The sequence below is a fragment of the Montipora capricornis genome, chromosome 12, assembly GCF_036669925.1.
Source record: "Montipora capricornis isolate CH-2021 chromosome 12, ASM3666992v2, whole genome shotgun sequence".
In the NCBI taxonomy this organism is placed as follows: Eukaryota; Metazoa; Cnidaria; class Anthozoa; order Scleractinia; family Acroporidae; genus Montipora; species Montipora capricornis.
In genome coordinates, this window is record NC_090894.1 from 28,738,589 (window position 1) to 28,759,837 (window position 21,249).

Genomic DNA, 21,249 nt, shown 5'->3' on the forward strand with positions numbered 1-21,249 from the left:
GATTGCTTATTCATCTACGTCCCAGAAAAAATGGCTTCAAATACCCTGCATTATTAATTGATATTTTTATCCTTTAAAGGAAACATAATTTGGACTTGCTCTGCTGGGCCCGTTACGTCTCTATCTGTAGCATTTATTTCATTTGCCAAAAAAGTAGCCATAGATTTCTGCCAAATTTTTTCTCAGTTATTGCGGATATTGTTCTCATTGAATTTATAAAATAAAAAGTGGGGGTCACCGTGCTCGTTTAAGAGAAAAGGAGCTTTTATCTCGCTATCGAGCTTAGTTTGAGGGAAATCCCTTATGTTTTGTACGCGCGCGCGCTCATGTGCGCGTGCTGATGACGCAAAAATCGTGCGCAGTAGGAATGCGCAATGCAAAACCAGGGAATCACCTTAATTTGACCGATAAATGATCTTTAGGGGTACTCCATTTAGGTGCTCCACAGGGTACTCCATGGAGTAGTGCTCCGCGTTTTGTCCTCTCCCACTTAGTAATGATATCGTGGAGATACTGACCCGCTTGTGGCTTGAAATGCAGCGAAGTTCATTTTCGTGCTGTTTTATGTAGTGATATGCTTGCATTACGAAGTGGATCCGGCAAATATAAAAAATTGTCAAATTTACGTGAAGGTCTGATGAACGTTGAAAGAATAAAGAACGGAGCCTTTCAAGACTGCAATAGGATGTTTTCATGTGATGTCATCACTGCCATGTTGGTGGAGAAAAACAAAAGATCTTTCATTAGCTTCTTTTGTTCATCCAGCAGAAGTCATGCATTTCTCTTGTTGTAATTGATGTCTCCAGAGGATGGTTGAAGACGTCCTATCTTTTCGTGATCTCCGTCCTCCTTTTAATAATAACCACCATCTTTCATTGGTAAAAGATTCGAATTGCTAAATATCATGTGCAAAGCGGCAGTGATTTTCCATGGGTAAAGGGTAACGGGCAACAGGTAAAGGGTAAAGGGTTTAAAGAGTAAAAGGTGAAGGGTTGGTATTTTTCTTGCAAAATTCAGCATTTTAATTTCTTCAATTTTCAACAACCTGACTCGTGACTTGAGAATTACCACAAGCAGTATTACCTTGTTGCTCTCATTTCGTCTTCGCCTTCGTCTTTTCAAGTTCCTTGAAAGCAAAATTCACTTGTAGTTCAATTATACGCACTGGCAGGTAACAACAATTTACTACATTTACTACGACTCAGTAATATGAAGAACAATGCAAGTTATGAAGTAAAGACAATTAAACTGGTTTTTGTTTGAGTATTGTATAATTACTGAAACATTCACAATTTATAAGGTCACTTGGAACTCACGAAGCAAATTAATGCATCAAGCAATGAACAACATTTTTTATTGCACACTAGCACAAAATTTCTGCAGGCAATCATAACTGAATTATACAGGTGTACAAATCCAAGTCAACTCCTGTTCCAATTCACCTCATTGTAGATCATTGTGGGTCATTGTAGTAGGCCATTGTAGGTCATTGTACATAGTAGACCTGTCCTTTTATCTCATTGTAGGTCATTGTAGCGCAGTGTAGGTCATTGTAGATCATTGTAGGTCATTGTAGCTCATTGTAGATCATTGTAAATCATTGTAGGTCATTCCTAGTTTTAGTAACTACGAGGCGCTCTGCCTTTGAAAATTTCTTTGTTAGATAAACTAAATACTGGCTTACAGATGACACAAGTCTAGAATAATTTATTTTTCACTCTCTTCGAAAACTGTCCTCGTTAGATCCCTTGTTCACAAAATACCAGTAGTGGTCGATTGGTAAGCAATGAAACAAGGCTCGCAAACTATTTTTATAGGCACTCTGCTTTTTCGCGTTACCCGGTCTGGCAGAATGCAAGGCTGAAAAAACAAACTTTTTCCCTATCTATAAGCCAGTATTTAGTTTATCTAGTAACAAGAAAATCTAACAAGAATTCCTAGTTGACTGGAGTCTGATTCCTTCTGACAAATTAAGAGAAAAAGTAGGCGCAGCCGGATCTTGTTCTTTGTCCTGTTGGACAGAGTGATTTAATAAGACTAATCATGTAAACGTAAAACAAAATTAATTAATATATTCATAGCTGGGTCCTAGTACTCCGGGAAGCGAAAAACAGGATTGATATTAGTGGCTCTCTCACATGATTAAAACAAACAAACGAGTCTTACAAATATGAGAGCCAGCGAGGCATGAACAAAAGCATGCAAGCCATATTGTGCGAGTCAACATGTGAGTCAAGCAGTTATTGAAAGCTATAAACCGTTTTACATGTAAAATGGGTGCTTAGACTTAAATGCTGTTTTTCATTGATATTTGAAATTTATGGATGCTTAGACTTTAATAAATGCCTTGCCCTCTCACACTTAAAACATGTGTATAAATGCCCACAAACAAACAACCACAAAAAGACAGGAAAAAAGAATGCAATATAGTGTGAATGTTTTCCAATATCATCTGCACCCGTGTTACTGGTGTTTTTGAAAATGTGCACAACTTTTTTGCTTTTCTTCAGACGTTGGGTTGTGATAGACAAAGACCACAAGTACTATGTAAAAAGTTATAACAAGCCAGTGCTTGCTCAAGTTACTCCACATTTTGAAGATGACAAGAAGACACTGTGCCTCAATGCTCCTGGAGTGGACACTTTGAGAGTAAATGTGCACTTGGACAAGGAGGAAAATTACACTGAAGAACTTGAGTATGGCTTTATTATTATTATTATTATTTTATGATAGGTTCAGTTAATTCGGTGCCAAAGACGACCTCACTGTCATCAGCGCCATTGCACCACCACCATTGCCATCATTGGCAGTGCCATTTTTTTGTAATAGTTATTATATTATTATATCAATGCAATCAGTCTTGTCATTGGTTAAGATCCTTGGTGAATAATAATAACCTGGTCCTGAATGTTCAAAAGTGTTTACATAATTATCTATACCCCCAAATTGTTGTTCAATTGACGCCGATATTTAGCAAAAATTTTCATTAGAGGAAGCCGCAATCTTGAAAAACAAGAATAAGCAAAAAAGGAAGTTTCACCCAAATGTTGAAAAGATAGGTTTATGCTAATCCTGAATTGTTGTTTGGATCACCTTTTGAACCACCAGGGCCCTGCGGATTACACTCACCATGAGCACCAAATTAAAGTTGATCAAAGTTTTATGCCATATTTTTCCTTCTTTTCTCTAAAACTGCAAAATAAACCACTCGTTGAATTCTGGATTTTGATATACTCAAAATAATCAAGGGATATCATAAAACCTCATCCCATAATCTAAATTTCAGTAATTATTTCTATTAATTTGTGAAGGTGCACATACGTTGTACCACTTCTGGCATGACAGTAGTGGGCCCAAGCTATTCAAACCCTAACCTTTTATCAAGCTTGCTGTGTAACCCCTAAATTTAGTAGACTGCTGCTGTTTATTTTTGTCTTTCAACAGGAGATGCAGCATTTAGAGGAACCCAAAAGATGTTTTGATTTGTCACTTCCTTCGACTCATTTCATCTTTTTAAGGGGCACTATTTGTGCATCCTTATATGTTTTACTTACTTTGCTATAATGTTTTTTTGAGAGCACTGAGGGATCCACAGAAATGTGATTAGTGAACAGTGATTCAACTTTTGTTAGAATTTTACATGATACTAATTTTAAAAATCGACAGAGTCTACAAAATATCATCCAAAAGTCAGTATGTAGGAGATGAGGCATCAGCGTGGTTTTCAAAGTTGCTTAACATCGAGTGTCAAATGTACCAAATCTGTGAGCCACGTCATAGCATACAGAACCCATTGTGCAGAAATGTTGCTTTGCCAGGGGACAAGGTATGCCTAGGATTCTTGAGAGGAGGGAAACACAGGGCTGGTTTGCTGTTCCTTTCATTAAGAAGTTAGAGTTGAAGTTCTATGGAGGGTGTAAACTGCAGGTTGCAGCTTAAGGTCATTGTTTTACTGTAACTGAAACAACCCAAACCTTTACAAAAATGCTACCCGTAGGCTTCAACATTATTTTTGGAGCCTAGTAAAGTTTTAGGTTGTTTCAGCTATGGTGAAACAGTGACCAGTGCAACCCTAACCTGCAAACTGCCATTTACATCCTCCAACCTGTCTACAAATGGCTTCATTTTCCACTCCTATCAATCACTGTCACGGTATGGACAAATAGGTTATGTCCAGTTTTGTGATCTGTCGATTTCAATCCAATTTTTCTGTTTTTAAAACTCCACTGTGGCAGTAAGTGTGATTGACACAAGTGAAAACTAACACCTTGATTGGAATCTCTAGAGACAAGCAAAAACCAACAATCCAACATTTCCGGCTGTATTTTTACAGGTCACAGGCCATTGTTTCACCAATACAGAAAGTGTCCTAAACATTCATGATTTAAGCTAACCTTAGACCTAAAAACTTTTGTTTAGGCCTAATTAGGCCTAAGGTTAGCTTTTATGAATGTTTAGGATACTTTCTGTATTGGTAAAACAATGACATGTGACCTGTAAATAATAACAGCCGCAACATATCAGGGTAGTCATGATGCTGTACCAGTATGACTTTTTGTACAGGTTACTAAATGACTAATGCGATTGCTGCATTTCATGCCTATACAAGGCTTTTCAAGTCTCAGGAATGCTGGAAATGGCATTTTACTGGGAAATATTGAAAACAAATACAAATTTCGGGGGGGGGGGGGGGGGGTCATAACCTCAGACGCCCTTCATTAAGAGATCATGCCAACAGTACTCGTCTTCCACACCGATGGCGCTGAAACTTACTAAGGTGTACAAACCACCCAATTCCTGGAACCTTCCCTGGTACTTTTGCACAAATCAAGGTTTTGGTATTTGAGTGAAATAGCCTCATTGAACTTATTTTCTTTTTTGTAGACAGGATATGCAGCAGTTTCCTCATACCATATTACAACAGAGGCATCATTGGAGGCACTAAATAAAGAATTGTCATTACCTGTCAGCATGGACAGATTTCGACCCAACATTGTTGTTGGTGGCACTGAGCCCTTCGAAGAGGTTTGTTTTTCACTAAAAGAACAACAGGCATTCATTCACCGTGCACCATAAATTGGAAATTAAATGTCATCTGTTTTAGGATGACTGGGATCATAAAATTATGAAGATAGCTGATGTGCGGTTTAGGAAACTAGCGGACTGTGGAAGGTAAATGGTTTACAGAAGGTAAATGGCTGTAATTAAGGTGATTACTTAGTTGCCAAAGTCAACACGATTTTCTTGGAACTTTCCACAATTTTCTTCATTGTGCAGCAAAAATAGGCCACCAATGTAATTATTAAAGCACAGTTCAGCTTGGACTTAACTCTCTGAGTAACAAAATTGGTGGTGTGTTGATAATAAGGGAGTGGTTCCTAAGAATGTATTGACAACTTTATTCTACTAAGGGGCATGATCTTGAAGAGGACCTTCTGTAAGAGTATAATTATTGTGCAAAAAAGGGCACCATTCTTGTTTCTGAAAAAAGAAAAACACTCTAAATCCAGCTCAGTGGCAAAGAGAATCCTGCTAAGAGAACTTAGGATGCCTAATGATAGCATGAAATCACCTTAATTACTAACAGTAGTTTGACGCATAAAAGGGAGATGTCAGAAAGTTTATATGTATATTTTGTTTGTTATTTAGGTGTATTCAAACAACTGTTGATGCGGAGAGAGGTGAAAAGGACAAGTGTGAGCCGCTAAAGACTCTACGAAGGTAGATATAGATTTATACAGAATAGGCCCTTTGCATAAATGGCACCTAAATTTGAATAACAATGACCTTGGTGCAAGAGGTTTTGAGTTCGATTCCCGGATCTCACATCCTTGTTTCAACTTCTTTCCGTTCTGTGTAGCTTAAGTAGCTTTAAGGACGTTCGCGCGAAATTTTTTCAACATTGATTTTCTTCTGAAACTTTTACCACTGTAAGATGATGAGTTAGTTATGTCAGAAATGTAAAAAAAATGGGGGGTCACCGACTTCGTTTTGGAGAGAACATGTCCGGAAGAACACCCAAAATGTGACAAAATCGGGCTTCGTTATCGAATAAGGCCAGTGTCTGTAAACCCAAATATATTGCAATTAAATCTTTGAAGTGAAATCTTCTCTGCCAAATATTGTTTAAGTGGACTAATTAAGTGAATTTAGTCAACTGGTGAGGTTCCCTTAAAGATCAAGTTCGCATTTAGCGACCACAGTTTCACGCGCCTTGCAGCCGCAAGATGGCAGGATTTGACGTCCCGTGAGCAGAAATCTTGAAATTTTTTGAACTTCCCACATTGATTTTTTGTTCATTTTTGGACAACGTGGAGATAATTGTAAATAAAATCCGTTTCTGGAAAGAAAAATAGGGGTCACCGAACGTCCAAGACCGTTAAATCCAGGCAAAGCTATAGCAATGGCCTTTTGCCCTATCAGTTCTCATTTTATTACTTAGCGCGCGCGCTCGTGTATGACGTGGCGTGTGCATTTGCGTGCGCAGTAAGGATGCGCAGAAACAATTGGCGCGAACGTCCTTAAATACCTGTAAAACAGCACACTGATGGCGAGGGGGGAGTAAAATGAGCGCACCATCGACCTCAGGTTTGTCAGTTGAATTACTGTTACGAGTTATTGACGTTAAATGTGGTTGCTTTACTTTACTTTACTTTACTTTACTTTTAATACTTTGAACATCCTTAGCCTGTACTTATGTTTCTAGACAAAGGATTTTTCACATGAATGAGGCTTAGGATGTACATTGCCATTTTATGGAAAGGGTCTATGTATTGTATAGAAAAATGATAGTTTATAACTATAATATCTTTATTGGACGATTTAGTTAGTGTTGTATTGTGGCATATTTTTACTCGTCTCTTGTCCATGTATTTTGACTTGCCCGACAGGCTCTCCAAAATACAAGAGACAAGTAACCAAATCCCACAATACTACACAGTAAATCGTTCAATAAGTGATTTATTTTCGCACTGAATTTTCAGCAAGTGAACAGGCCACAAGCATTGTTTTTGTTTTCTCTTGGGACCATTGACCATTGTAAGTCCCAAGACAAACTGGAAACAATGCTTATGCAAAATTTTTTTTTTTTTTTTTTTTTTTTTTTTTTTTGGGGGGGACAAACAAAGAGTGTTATGGTATTTTCCGAAGCAGCCCAAAGCGGCCTATTGTAAACAACTGAGAACATGTGGCAGATTTGTATGTCACAAGTGCGGGGCAAATGTCAGCACCCTGACTAGCCAAACTTGTTTTCCATTGTATAAATATCATGCGTTTTCTTTACAATAACTAATAGTTGGATGGTAATTAATTTGAGTCACCTCCCTCAGGTGCATAATTCATTGTGTGATGCATTTTAATGGAGATATTTAGCACTGTATTTGTGTGAAACAAGGCTGTTTCTTGTCATCATTAAAACTGTGGCCCCATTATTTTTAAAACATATTTTATACGAAGATTAAAATTTTCTTGTAACTTTACTTGCTCTGGCTGAGCAACCGTTAAACAATCAGGATCAAGTAGTCATGCCAAGTGCCCTCGTGATTAAGAAAAAAATGCCCTCTGTCTTAGCCAATCAGCATTGTCACATAGCTGAATTTTTTCCCCCAACAGCATGCGCTCTCATTGGTTACTTCGAGTTCACATGATATCTAACAATAAAACTGTTTCCCGCCAAAAGTCTCTGAGTGGGCAACAGTGCACGTTACCTGCGAACCATGACTGACAACCAACGTTGCAGCTTTTTCTTTTTGGGCTATATAACAAATCACTTAATAACTGGTCTCTCGGGAAACAGTTCATTTTGTTTTGCTCGAATTTCAACGTTTCCCTCTGCTGCACCTCGGGGAAACATTGAGACGAAATTAACTGTTTCCCTCGGGACCAGTCATAGTGTTTATTGTTATATAGCTGAAATTTTCCCCCCCAGTAACGAGCGTTCTCATTGGTTACTTCGAGGTCACATGACATCTAACAATAAAACTGTTTCCTACCAAAAATCTCTGTGTGTGCAACAGTGCAAAATCTATGACGTCAGAGGGTAACTGTGCACTTTTAACCCCGAATGTTGACCAACGACCGCCGTTGCCGTTGAACGTTTTTCTTTTTGCGCTATAATATAACAAATCAGTTAATGACTGGTCCCTCGGGAAACAGTTCATTTTGTTTCCCTTGGCTGCACCTCGGGGAAACAAAATGAACTGTTCCGTTCAGGACCAGTCATTAAGTGATAATGTTGCCCTGTATGTGATAAAAATCAGTCTTGACAGTTGTGTATTCTAACACAGCTCCATTGTCCTTACTTAATACAAACAGGGATTGCATTGTTTTTAATTCAAAATGCTCAGAACATCAGAGTTCACACTTCTTTAATCAACAATAAAGTAATTTACACATGATACAGATACTATTAATACCACTATTGTTTTCTGCATGATTATTTTGTAGAATGAGAGCACTGAAAGAAAAGGCCCAAAGAAAGAGCTATTCGCCAAATTTTGGAGTTTTAAGTGCCCCTGATTGTGAAGGGACCATCAAGATTGGAGACCCTGTGTATCTTTCTTGCTGATCCAGCCTCCTCCCTACTGACACAAGATTTCCAGTGTATCAATGCCAATTGTGTCGAGGCTACAAAATCAGACAATTTGGAGTAAAGGGATGCACAGACTAAAAACGCTTGGGCATCATAATGCCTGCTTAGTGACTAAATGGGATAGGTACTAGAAAGGACAAAAATTATTTCCGTTGGGGTTATGAATGCTCTGGATGTTCCAACATTTTTTGAACTTTTTATTTCAACCAGTACAAATGCTGTACTTGTAAATCAATCTTTCATAATTTATTGTAATAACTTGTTCCATGGGACTTGCTAATTTTTACTGATCACCGTAAATTCAATAAAAAAGCTAAGACTTGATTAGTACATTTTAAGGGTCACTGTAAAAAAGAAAACCAGATTCCACAATGAGCCACCTTTTTTTCTAAGCTTGACTCCTGCTGTTGTTTAGTTTTAGTCGATAAAAGGTATTATTCTTATTAAAATGTCAAATACTTCATTACAGTCTTAACTATGAAAAATTAAGTTGTCATATACCAGTAATATAGTTAACTTTGAAGTAACTTTTATAGCCTCGCTTGTATGCTAATAAACCTTTACAATCAAAGGAATTTTGTTTGCAAACTACAATAGTTACCAAAAAGAAAAAAACCTGTTATGTTCCGTTAACAAAGTGTGCATGTTTGCCGACAAACCATACTGGCTTTGCCACAATTTATGATCAAAGGAAATTAATGTTGTTTGGAAATAAGGCCAGTGGGTGGCCAGTTTCAATTTTAATTAAAATAATTACTTTGATGCCATGTTTCCACATCAAATTTCATCTCATTGTAAGTTACTCTAATTCACTTGTTTGAGACAATTGCATTATTTACAAACACAAGAATACTGAAGAAAGATTTGATAATATGCTGACTAGCCTCGCAGTATACAACATAACAGGCACCCATGTACACAGTACATTACAGAGTTGTTGCCAGTGGACCAGGTTTGTCAAAGTACCCCACTGCTTTGCAAAAATCCCCATCTAATTTTCTGTCTTGGCCATTACACTCTACTGCAGCACTGTTTCTTAGCAGGTATTGCATTTTTTGTCCTCCCATTTTTCCAGCAGCCATGTTTCTGCAAATCTTCTGAACACTCTGCTATAGCCCACCACCTCTGTTTATGTCTGTTATGGCTTTGGCATGGAAACTTGATGTTGTGACTTTTTAGACTTATAAATTAGTTACAGAAGTTGTGGCCCTGCATTTAAACAAAACGCGACTGCAACATCGTACACAAATGTACATGGAAGAAAGCCCATCACTTGAGTTCATGACGCAAACTGGAAACAGCATGAAATGCTTCTAGCACCTTCTTTCTTAGCACAATACTGTATTTTGGTTTTCAACAATTGAAAATAATTTTAAACCAAATTTGACCACTATAAAACAGGATTTTGAAGAACAGTGATCTTCAGTCTTCAGTACAATACACACAACAACTAGTTTTTCATTTAATATCATCAATTTTGGGTTTGCTTGCTTTCTTTCAGCCAACAGACCAATACTACCAACAGTGGCAGTACTGTCACATCACCAAACAGGTGCCACTAACAGAGCACAGACTTTGAAACTAAAAGCTGTAAAACATATACAAAGGTTTGCGAGAGGTCACTCTATAAGCTTCTTAGCGATGAAGAATCGTCGCAGGTAAAACAGTTGCCACGTTGCCAAACCAAACAGGCACAAAATAGAGAAAATACTGAAATATAGCACCCGGGAATAAGTTGACTCTGGGGGAAAAAAAAAAAAAAAACAAGAATTTAATCAAAATATTAAGCATAAAGCAATCTGATTAACTACTACATTTACAATCGACATTTCTTTCATGTTATTGCATGATGTCAGTTATTCAAGATCATAAATCCAAGATAAATGGCAAGCCATCTAAGATCACCTTACATTTTCCTGAGAAAGGAAAAACATGAAGTCAAAATAACAGAGGAAGGAGAGTCTGAGGAAAAGCTGAGATACTACAAAAACCATGGATCTGTGGAATGGGCAGGAATTTACGTGTCTGCCCCGCCCACTCTCACTTGTAAACAGTTCAAATTCTTAAGAGGTAACGGCAGTACTGAGCGTGTATGGAAGGCTCTACTATCGGGGAAAAGCTCTCGGGGAAGACTTGAGAATGACGATTATACGAGACATTATCAGAAAAGGGGGAGATGTCACCACAGGTTTCTTCGTTTGAAGTTTTTCTGCGATTGCCAAAGAAAACAAAGATAAATTTTGAAAACGTGTTTTTCAATTGTTGCGATCGTTTTGTACACCTTAAGCCATGGGAAAGGAATTTCATCAAAATATTTAATGAAAGTGGGCAGGGCAGTGACTTGATAATTCTGGCCCATTCCACAGATCGGTGGTTTTCGTAGTATGGCAAAGGAACTGTACCCTCAAGGCTCTGAGGCTGTGGACTTGCACCATTTTACAGATAATGATAATAAAAAATTATTATTGTGAATACGAGTCCATTCAAACAATGTACTGACAAAAACCCGCTTAAAAACAAGCTTTTTCATACCATTTGTATCCCTCATTTCCTGCTCTCTTTGTCTCATGTAAGCAAAGTCATTTACAACAGCATCTGCTAAATCTTCTAGCCTTTTAAGTTCCACTTCCATTGGCTTGAGTTTTTCAGCTTTTGCTAACTACAATAAAAGTGCACATGGTTTGAACCCAGGAGTCCTAACAATAATTTATTATAAGTTAAAACGTGTACATTTGTCCAGGTGAGTTTAGTTCTGAGAAGGACTACCTGTACACTCACAAAATGTCAGTCAATGTCATCCTAAACAGGACTACACTCACCCAGATAATCGTACTTTACTTTGTTACGATAGAAGCAAGCAAAACAAAACAAAAACACTGCAATTTAGAGTTTGAGAGGGTGGTCCACAGGGAATCTGAAGGCGTCAAAATTTAATGCTGGTTCAGGTGTCCATGGATTAACCGTCAACTCAAATTCTGTCCCCATTTAACCCAATGGCCCCTGGGAGTGGGACTAAGGAGGCTCGAACTAGTTTCTCCTTTTTTCAAACAAATAAACATAATATTATTCTACCCTTAGATACAGTTAGGGTACTCATATCACGACAAAATTTGGCCAGGGTATTAAGTACCCATTGCAGATTTCTCGCATTATGTTTTCCTCCAAAATAACGTTAACATGGCAGCGACATTAGGCATTTCTTTGACCCTTAAAATCAACATGTTGTCTTTTTTGAAGAAACGGGACGGTGAAATTTTCCCATTCAGCGTCACCAGATAATTATAGAAATACTCTCTAAAATAAAATTCAACAAAATCTGTAGGCCAGTTTTTTGGAAAAATCAGTTGTTTCGAAATGTGTCTCTAACTTTTTTTTCACCTACAGAATTTTTTTTAAATTTGAAAGACAAACGGTTTAAATTAATCTAAGCTACATGTAACATGCAAAAAATAAAAAAAAAATTCACCGTCTGGAAGCAGAGATATAAACGAGTAAAGTTACAAATTATCAGGAAAAATTATGGGCTCACAAGATCAGCATTTATGCATGCGTCACCCACTCATTCAAGTCCGCGCACAAGTGGAGCTACAGGCCAACACAAACGCATTTAAGTGACCGTTAAACCGTTTGCCTAGAATTTTCATAGTTTTCATGAATAGGAGATGTCTATTTATATTCCTTATATATAGGAATTAGGAGAAAGGTGAGCGAAATTAGCGGTATTTGTATATTTCTGGTGACCCATTTGAATCATGAGCTGATGCGAGCAACTTACGAATTGAGTGTGTGGCTTACGACAGATTTTATTCTGTCTAACGCGAGACAATTTTACTCATCAATGGGGATGGGCCAGGGCAGTTAAGGTGTTCAGTGGGTTAAGAACAACTTACATCCTCATAGTTCTTGGCTTCTACACCATGTTTGACATTTAGGAAAACTTCACGGTCAACTCCCCCACCTGCTTGACCTAACAAAACAAAATAATGTTATCATCATAACATCATTGTTCAAGTAGAAAAATATATAGGGGCAAACAACAACAAATTAAACGAATTTAAGAAATGGAAGCTACACTCTGAGTAACCATTCAGTATTACTTTCCCTATGTGTGTAATATTCATCACAGTCTGGTTTTTGTGTTAAGTTCTTAGTCATAGTTAAGCCTACTGTACATGTATTTACCTGTAATACATGTACAAAGTTTGAACTTTGCTTTCTAGCTTCTTGTAAGCAAAATATTTTTTTTTGCCTTGTACAGGTCTTCACCACAAAACTACCTGTACTGTATAAGAAAATCCCTTCATGAGAAAGGAAAGGAACTTTATTTAAGTGTCTAGTCATTCTAGCGCTGGAGCGCTAATTGGGGACACTGTAAACAGAAATTAACAATGAAAGTAAATCAAGGGGAAACCGGACTACCTGGAGAAAACCTCTCGGTGCAGAGAAGAGAAGCAACAAACTCAACCCACATGTGACGCCAAGTCTGGGAATCGATCCAGGGCCACATTGGTGGGAGGCGAGTGCTCTCACCACTGCTCCATCCCTGCACCCCGAAGAACTATACATAATTAATGATTGGGGATGCAAATGCCTCCCAGAGCTCTTGCACAGTGTCTGCCGTGACATTGAGCTAAATATTCCATTAGCTGGCCTCTTACATATTCAGCAAGTACAAACTGGGTGTTGTCCCACCTTCACTTTCCACACAGACTTTGTACATATCATAGTCATCTGTTGTGAAAGCAAATTTGCCCTTCGTGGCATCTTCTCTCTTGTACAAGACGTGGCCAGTGGAATCTGTTACCTTAAAAAAGAAATAAATGTACCAATGCATTAGGCCGGCCAGTCAGCTTGGTTGAGCATCAAAATGGCACGAGGGTGGTTCAATCTCGACCCTAGAGCTCTTCTCTTGACTGAGGGAGAGAAGAGGATGGCACAGTCGGTTAGTGCGCGGCCTTGGTGCAAGAGGTCCTGAGTTTGACTCCTGGATCTCACATCCTTGTTTCGACTTCTTTCCATTCTGTGTAGCTTAAAGTAGCTTTAAATACCTATAAAACGGAGCACTGATGGCGAAGGGGGCGCACCGTCGACCTCAGGTTTGTCAGTTGAATTACTGTTACGAGTTACATGTATCGACGTTAAATATGGTTGCTTTACTTTACTTTTACTTTACTCCTCATTGGTTTTCGTGAAGAACAATCAAAAGAGTCTGTAATTGGTGCATTCATGTTAGCACGAGGAGTGAGCAGGCGCCGTAAGGTCCAAATAGCCAATTTTTGGCTACAAGAACCCTACGGCGTTTGTTCTCCTAGATAGAGTTTCCCAGAGTCTTGTGTTGATCCAAGGCTCTGGTGACGAGAATGGAGAGTGGTTGCCAAGAATGTCACTGGTTTAACCCTTTCACTCCCAATATCTGATTAGTAATTCTCCTTTCTAGCTGCTATACATTCCCTTTTATATTAGTTAAGAGAATTTGAGTTTGATCAAAATAACACCATCTGACTGATAAGTTTATTCATTCTCAACACCTGTCTGCTGAATAGTGAATTGATATTATAAGGAGAAGTTACATACTAATCACTTCTGGGAGTGAAAGGGTTAAACCCCAGCAAAAAACAGCTGCAATTCAAAGGGCAAAGCCAGTGACTGTATTGACGGTGTCTGACAGGACTGGCCCCTGGGTAATTTTATGAGCTGAAAGACACTTCAAATAAAACAATGGGCTAAGCGAGATGTACATGCAAGCGTGCTTATTTTCAAGCTACCGGTAAATGGGAAGTCATCTTCCAGTTTCAATAATGATAAGATTTTCTTCATTTATATCATACTTATACATGTGAAGTATTAGTTGTCCTTGCAATCTTGCATTGAAGCTGCTCCAGTGACCAGTAATGGCATCATTTTGCAGCGCATGCATGCGTTACGATGTGTCTTAACACTTTACGTCCATTTTAGGAGGGGAAAAATAAGGGCTTACCGTTAAGTGCGTTTTCTGTTGAGGAGCATCGGAAAGTCGATATTCACCGGTGACTAACACATCCTTGTGAACTTCTTCTCTCAAACACTTCTCTTGTCCGGGAGGTAACGTGAATGAAAGAGCACTAGCTAAAGTTAAAAAACCTAATACAACTATAGCGACGTTTATGAAGAGTATTAAATGCTTCATTTTTGGAGCGTACAACTTTAAGAGTCCGAATTAAATCGCTCTTTCTAGCATCAGTCTGCTTTCAAAATGGAGAGCGACGTGGCATAAGCAGAAGAGAAAAGACATCCGGGAATTCTCTTCTTTTTTTAAACCCCGCTGAGTGAGCGCAGGCGAGCAAGAACAGCTCTGAGGCCTGGTCACCAAGTCAAGTCAGAGAAGAAAACTTTCGCATCATGTCGGGTGGCGGAAAAGATAGACTGAACATTTTCCCTTCTAGGATGTAAGTAACGGGATTGATTAAGATCAAGGGCTTCTCGCGTGGCTTTCCTTTTGAGGAATATTAATTTTTGTGTGCGAAAATTGCGTTTATTTTTCAAGGGCCCTGACCTTGATGAAGGCTAGATTGAAGGGTGCCCAGAAAGGACACAGTCTCTTGAAAAAGAAATCAGATGCCCTGACAATGCGTTTTAGAAAAATCCTCAGGAAGATCATTGAGGTAATTTTTGAGAATATGCACTCAAATTGCGATCGCGTCTTTATTAAATGTAGGAGTTCATTCATTGCGTCGACTCGATCTCTCCTTTTCAGACCAAAACGTTGATGGGTGATGTCATGAGAGAAGCAACTTTTTCGTTGGCCGAGGCAAATTTTGCTGCTGGAGATTTCAGGTATACATCAATTTCTTGGTTTTTTTTCGAATAAACTGATTTTTTTTTCACCGATATGGTTTTCGATTCACCTCACAGGCACGAGAGCTAGAGTCACATGATAATCCATCAATTATCGTGTTAAGCACTGGCCAAACGAGAGCGAGAGTCGATGAGAGTTGACCAAAGTTAAACTCTTGCTCTTGTTTGGCTAGGAACTCTCATCCACTCTGATTGACTCGCGAAAGCTCTCATCAAATTTGAACCTGCTCAAATTCTTCATGAGAGTTGGCAAGAGTTTTGTCTTGTTTAGCCATGCACGAGAGTTTGAGCGAGAGTTTTGGGGTCAAACAGCAAGCTTGTTTGGGCACAAAATTCATTTAACTGGTCTGGCTAGCTACATATATCGGCTGGCTAGTCAAAATATTTACATCAGAAAGGGTGTTCCCAGGGTGGTTCGCAGACTCTCTCCTTCTTTTGCGCGTGAAACTCTTGACAAACTCTTGTCAACTATTGCTCTCGTTTGGCCAACTCTCGATCACTCTCATCGACTCTTAAAAGTTTCAGCTCTCGTCAACTCTTGCTCTCATTTGACCAGGGCCTTACTCATTTCCTAAGGTCATTCCTCAGTATTGCACTGCACATCCTGTATTTTGCGTCAATATTTATGAATTGGATCAAATTTTCAACATTGTAAATATGGGGAAAGTTGATCATACACGCTAAAACAGTTCTCAAAACATGTGAGAGAAGTTGTGAATGACCCATAATTCTTTGCAAATAAGCGTGCACATTCTGAGAACATGGCAAATTTTGTTTTGATCTGCGGTAATCGAGATAGACTGGTACGGTGGTGTTTTACTCTTAAACGAGCCCGGTGACATATTTTTTATTCCATAAGTTTGGTGTACAAATTATCCCCTTCAAAACCAAAAATTTGTAGATATAAAAGATATAGATAATTATAGATAAAAACGTACACAAAGCCCCTTACCCAGGGATGTAAATTATGATCTTGAAAACAACGACTCGAGAAACGTTTTGAGTCGAGTTCATTTTAAGTTGAGTGATTTTTTCCATAAACTATATAAGAGAGTGTTCCATAATGCTCTAGACTTTCTACCTATCAGATGTTTTTAAGTACTGTGTAATACTTTAAAAACCCTCTCGTTTAGCTATCGTAAAATGTACCCTGAGCTGATGAAATAACGCAGGTGATTAGTGTCAGTACAGGCATCAATGGGGTAGGATTGGCCCATTATATCTCTTAAGCAAGCAAGGTGACATCTTTTTTATTGTAGTTCTCAAAACAGGGATTAGTACATGTAGGGAACATTCAGGGAAAGTTTCAAGAAAGTCGTTTCACAACTTTTTTTTTCTGAGGAATCACCGTAAGTTTTATTGGGAGTGCAGGGATGGATAGTGGTTGGAATGCTTAAAGTGTTTATGACTGATTTTATTTATTTACTCAATGGAAACATTATGGTTTTCTATGATAAAAAACTATTATTAGAAACCTTCCAAACCAATTTTACTTCTGTGTCCTTTAGCGTTGTAAAACTGAGAATTTTCACTTCCGGTGAGGTACAAAACCACTCTAGTGTGGAGACTGGGGATAGTAGAACAGGAATGAAATTTTCCAGGATCCACATTTTCCTGTTTTTTGGATTGAAAAGTTGCTGAAACTGCTTATGAGATAAGTTGTAATTGGTTGCAATAATGAAAGTAGAGAGTGTTCCATAATGCTCTAGACTTTCTACCTGTCAGGTGTTTTTAAGTGATACTTTAAAAACCCTCTCGTTTAGCTAGAAATTAGACAAAAGAGCAAAATTTCAAGCCCAAGAGTTTTATCTCAGAAAACCATGATCTTGTGATTGGTTAAATAAAAAAAATCGGTCATATACACTTTTATACAGCAGGCACATTGTCATTAAGAACACATAATATTTAATTTAATATTAAATTTTATTTTTTCGCTTTTGTTCGCTTGACATTCACCACTTTGAGTTGTCTTGGTCTGCATTCGTTTTATACGTTTTTTAAAGCAATCAATTTTACTTTTAAACTTTTGTACTTTTATTGTTCAAAGCTATGTTGTCTTAGAGAATGTTGACAAGGCACAGACAAAGATTCGTCTAAGGAAAGACAACGTTGCTGGTAAGATTGCATTAATGATTCTTCAAGGCCAAAAAACTTTTGTGTTTGCCTGTTGTGTATTGCACAACTGAAACTCAAATCCAATCAGTCAAATTGAAAAAAATAATTGCAATTGGTGAAAAAAGTAAAATATGTTTACAACGTTAAATTTTGTTTACAAGAAGGAAAATAAATTTATAGAGGCATGCTTTGCAAGTAAAGGTGTACGGTAAGTTATGGATCTAGTTTTTTCCTGTTGATTTATAACCCAAGCATGAAGCGGGTGGGGCATATTTCAACTGCAAAATAACTTTCATTGTGGGCCGAGAAAACGAGGTTAGTAAGATATTATATTATCTATATTATCTCTGAGAATCAGGCATGTGGGAAAGGAAACTTGTTGAAGTCAAGTAGAAGGTTCATCTGCCACAAGGACTGCTGCATCAAAATCGGAAAAAGTGAATAAATCTCACTCGCAAGACTTACAAGGTTATGTCACATAGACGGCAGAAAAAACTTGCTGGAGGAAATCGTGAATTAAGCATGCTGTACAGTGGGCCATACTGTTGAATACATTACGCTAGTTTAGCCAGTCACTATCTGAGAGATAATAATAAGGGTACATAGTGATGAGGGGGTCATTTCCTAAAGAAACTGTGGTTCAGTGTCAGTAGAGAGTGAAATACGAATATAATGGTTCTATCAAATAAATTAGGCAATGAAGGTACATATCAGAAATGGTATGAACGTGAGTGCGTTTCGTGATTTATGGTCAATTGTGACATTTTGAAAGTTCTCAAAATGCACTTGCATTTTCAAAACGTCACAAGTGACCATAAATTATGAAATGTACATGTATGAGCAAGGTCATACAATTTTTATTAATTTTTATGTTATACTCAACAAAATCACTCCATTGCTTTGTTTCCATAGCAACTTCCGTATTGCACTCTTTAACCTATAATTTATGCATTCATCATTGACCAATCAGAAATGTGAATATATAATAAATGTAAATTAACCACCATGAGAAAGATGTGCTAGCTGACGTTTCCTTTCATGATTGAATGGGCTCATGTTCGAAATTGTGAGCTCACAAATTTTACTTACAGCCGTTAATTTACCTTTACTGTTTCAGTATCAATTATTAATTTTGTTTAAGGTAATTCTCTGGTTTTGCATTGTGCAACCCTACTGTGCATAATTGCTTGTGTCACTGGCGCGCGCATTAGCTCACGCACATTGATAAAATGGTGGATTTTCCCTGATGCCAAGCTTAACCTGTCAAGGAATGGCTATTTTCTCCTGAACAAGCATGGTGACCCCCTCTTTTTAATGGTGTTATGTACTTCTAATAGGTACACAGAAAACATATTTTAAGGAGAAAAGTGAGCCAGACACTGTGTTTGAGGTGATGATATAGCGGTCCAATTTGCTTACTTTTTTTTGCAAGATCGAGCAATTTGAAATCACTTTACCAAACGAGTTTAGCCTGCACAAACAAGTACCGGTAGGCTCAAGTTTTCAGTAATATTTAGTAGCTTTTGCTATATAACCACAATTTTCTGGTTGATCGAGTTTGGGATGCTTTTCGTGTAATTGGGAAAAAAAGCACTTAAAATAAAAGTGCATGCAGCACAAAAACAAGCACAGCCACGCCATCTTTTTCATGCATTTTTATAATGTCCTTTGCATGAATATCAATAATTATTGTGCAAAGTTTAACAGAAATCTGAAAAGTTCCTCATTTTCAAGGGAATTACCTTAAACCAAATTTTCGAGTGTGTGCACAGTGTCTTATACATCATGATGTAGAAGTGGTTTGCAAGCAATCTCTAGATACAGATAACATTGGTATAATGTACAAAATGTGGTGGAAATGATGAAACATGGAAACCACCCAGTTTCGTATGTCTTACAGGTGTTCACTTGCCAGTCTTTGAAGCATATGCAGATGGAACCAACAGTAAGTTGTCCTTGTATTTATTGAGTGATTAAATTCAGCTTCACGCAGCACCTACAGGCAATTTTTTGAAGAAACTTTTGAATTTTTTTAAGGACCGCAAAGTGTATGGCATCATGCTATCCACTTATGATATCACACTCTATGTAACAATAGGTAGTCTGGCATCGTGTATTGTGCAGAAAATTTGACTCTCTGATTATGACTTTGCCACGCATTACCTGGCTGTCTTTATCTAATGTATTCTTTTAACACTGCACTTGTCTGTTATACAAACAAGAGCATTACGGAACTGTTTGCTTTCCCGCTACTACTAAACTATGAAAATCCTGGAAAATCCCAGTGCTGCCATCATGTAAAAATAAAGAAAATGGGAACCAACAAAAGCTAAAATTGAAGAACCTTAAATGCATGAAACATTGACAGATCTGACAAAAGAGATTACATTTAAAGTCTTAAACATGAAGATTTATTAGCAGTGGGACTGCTAATCATCATAACACCCATGCTTATGTTAAATTGTGCAAAATTCTAACACATTATAACAGACCCCTTTGAAGGAAATGTTATGAATAGACCTTTTTGCAGATGTGGCGGCCATTTTGATTTCTATGGTTTCAAATACAGGCCTTCTGATAGGGTGCAATGAAAAAAATGCAAATTATGCGAAATTTGCAGGGCAGATGATGCGATTAGGAAGGCCAATTATGCGATAAATATTGTAAATTATGCAATTTTTTTCTGAGCAATTTTAAGCTTGTTGTTCAAGGTTTCATGATAAAAAAACACATTTTTACTGCCCTTAAGACATAATTTTTCAACATAAGGGAACAGTAATTATGAATCTTGATCAACATTAGTTGCGACAAGTAAAAAAAATGAGGTCTTCTGCACTATTGGTGCACCACGTTAAAAGTTGAAAGGACACAACTAACATGCCAAATGAATGATCAATAATTATTATTCGTATCACCCAACTAGTGGACTAATGCAAATGCTGAATTTTGATTGGCTACATTACTAGAGGACTACTGGTATTAGTAATAGTCATTGAGTAGCTAAAAGCGTGATGCTTTTTTTTTTTTTCGTTTATTCCCAAATAAATTTATTTTCAACTTGCATTTGCTAACTTTATTATTGCCTTTTCTGTCCAACTAGTTGGGTGATAGGCGACTCTTTAAGAATGAGAGTCGTACCAGGCCCCCCACATGCAAAATAATGCCTTGAACTTCGAATATTTACAAAATTGACGGTAACAAAGGCTTTTTAGCTCTTTTCCAAGGAAAACCATCTTTAAAATGGCGTATTTATGCAGGAGCTCCTAAGAAACTTGTTGATTTATGTTTTATTTTATGAATTTATGAATTTTATGAATTGTGCGATCGGATGCGATTTGAGGTCGATTGTGCGAAATCGCACCATCGCATAATATCAGAAGGCCTGCAAAATAGCTATCATTGCCCAGGTGTAAATACATGTTAATTTGCCCCGAAGCATCCCATAATGAAATCAAAATGACCGCTATATCTGCTAAAGGGTCTATTCTGAGGACATTCAATGTTATCGTAGGTTATGAGCTGACTGGTTTGTCTCGTGGTGGTCAGCAAGTTGGCAAAATGCCAGGAAGTCTATGCTAAGGCTGTCAAATTGCTTGTGGAGTTGGCTTCCCTTCAGGTACATGTATTAGCCGTGGCATTATTGTTGTATCGTTTGCAGTTTGTCAGGTTGTATACCTCTCAAATTAACTTTTAAAGAGGACCTACAGAAT

General features: G+C 37.8%; 2 protein-coding genes and 1 pseudogene across 2 annotated transcripts in view; 2 read left to right on the top strand and 1 right to left on the bottom strand.

Annotated features, from left to right (window-relative positions):
* Positions 1-9,165, top strand: part of LOC138025211 (mitochondrial amidoxime reducing component 2-like) — a 15,476-nt gene extending 6,311 nt beyond the window's left edge. The window contains exons 4-9 of the mRNA XM_068872418.1: positions 2,511-2,696; positions 3,667-3,826; positions 4,885-5,025; positions 5,105-5,172; positions 5,650-5,721; positions 8,446-9,165. Coding sequence (XP_068728519.1) covers positions 2,511-2,696; positions 3,667-3,826; positions 4,885-5,025; positions 5,105-5,172; positions 5,650-5,721; positions 8,446-8,566 — 748 coding nt within the window. The 3' untranslated portion in view covers positions 8,567-9,165. The remainder of the gene's footprint in view (positions 1-2,510; positions 2,697-3,666; positions 3,827-4,884; positions 5,026-5,104; positions 5,173-5,649; positions 5,722-8,445) is intronic.
* LOC138025221 (transmembrane emp24 domain-containing protein 10-like) lies at positions 8,350-14,864 on the bottom strand. Its single transcript, XM_068872428.1, has 5 exons — positions 14,568-14,864; positions 13,283-13,394; positions 12,481-12,557; positions 11,123-11,249; positions 8,350-10,331 (listed from the first exon to the last, which is right to left on the bottom strand). Exons 1-5 carry the CDS (start codon positions 14,754-14,756, stop codon positions 10,210-10,212), a joined length of 627 nt encoding a protein of 208 aa, XP_068728529.1. The 5' UTR covers positions 14,757-14,864; the 3' UTR covers positions 8,350-10,209.
* A 28-nt stretch (positions 14,865-14,892) lies between these two features.
* LOC138025611 (V-type proton ATPase subunit D-like) overlaps positions 14,893-21,249 on the top strand; it is a 9,669-nt pseudogene continuing 3,312 nt past the window's right edge.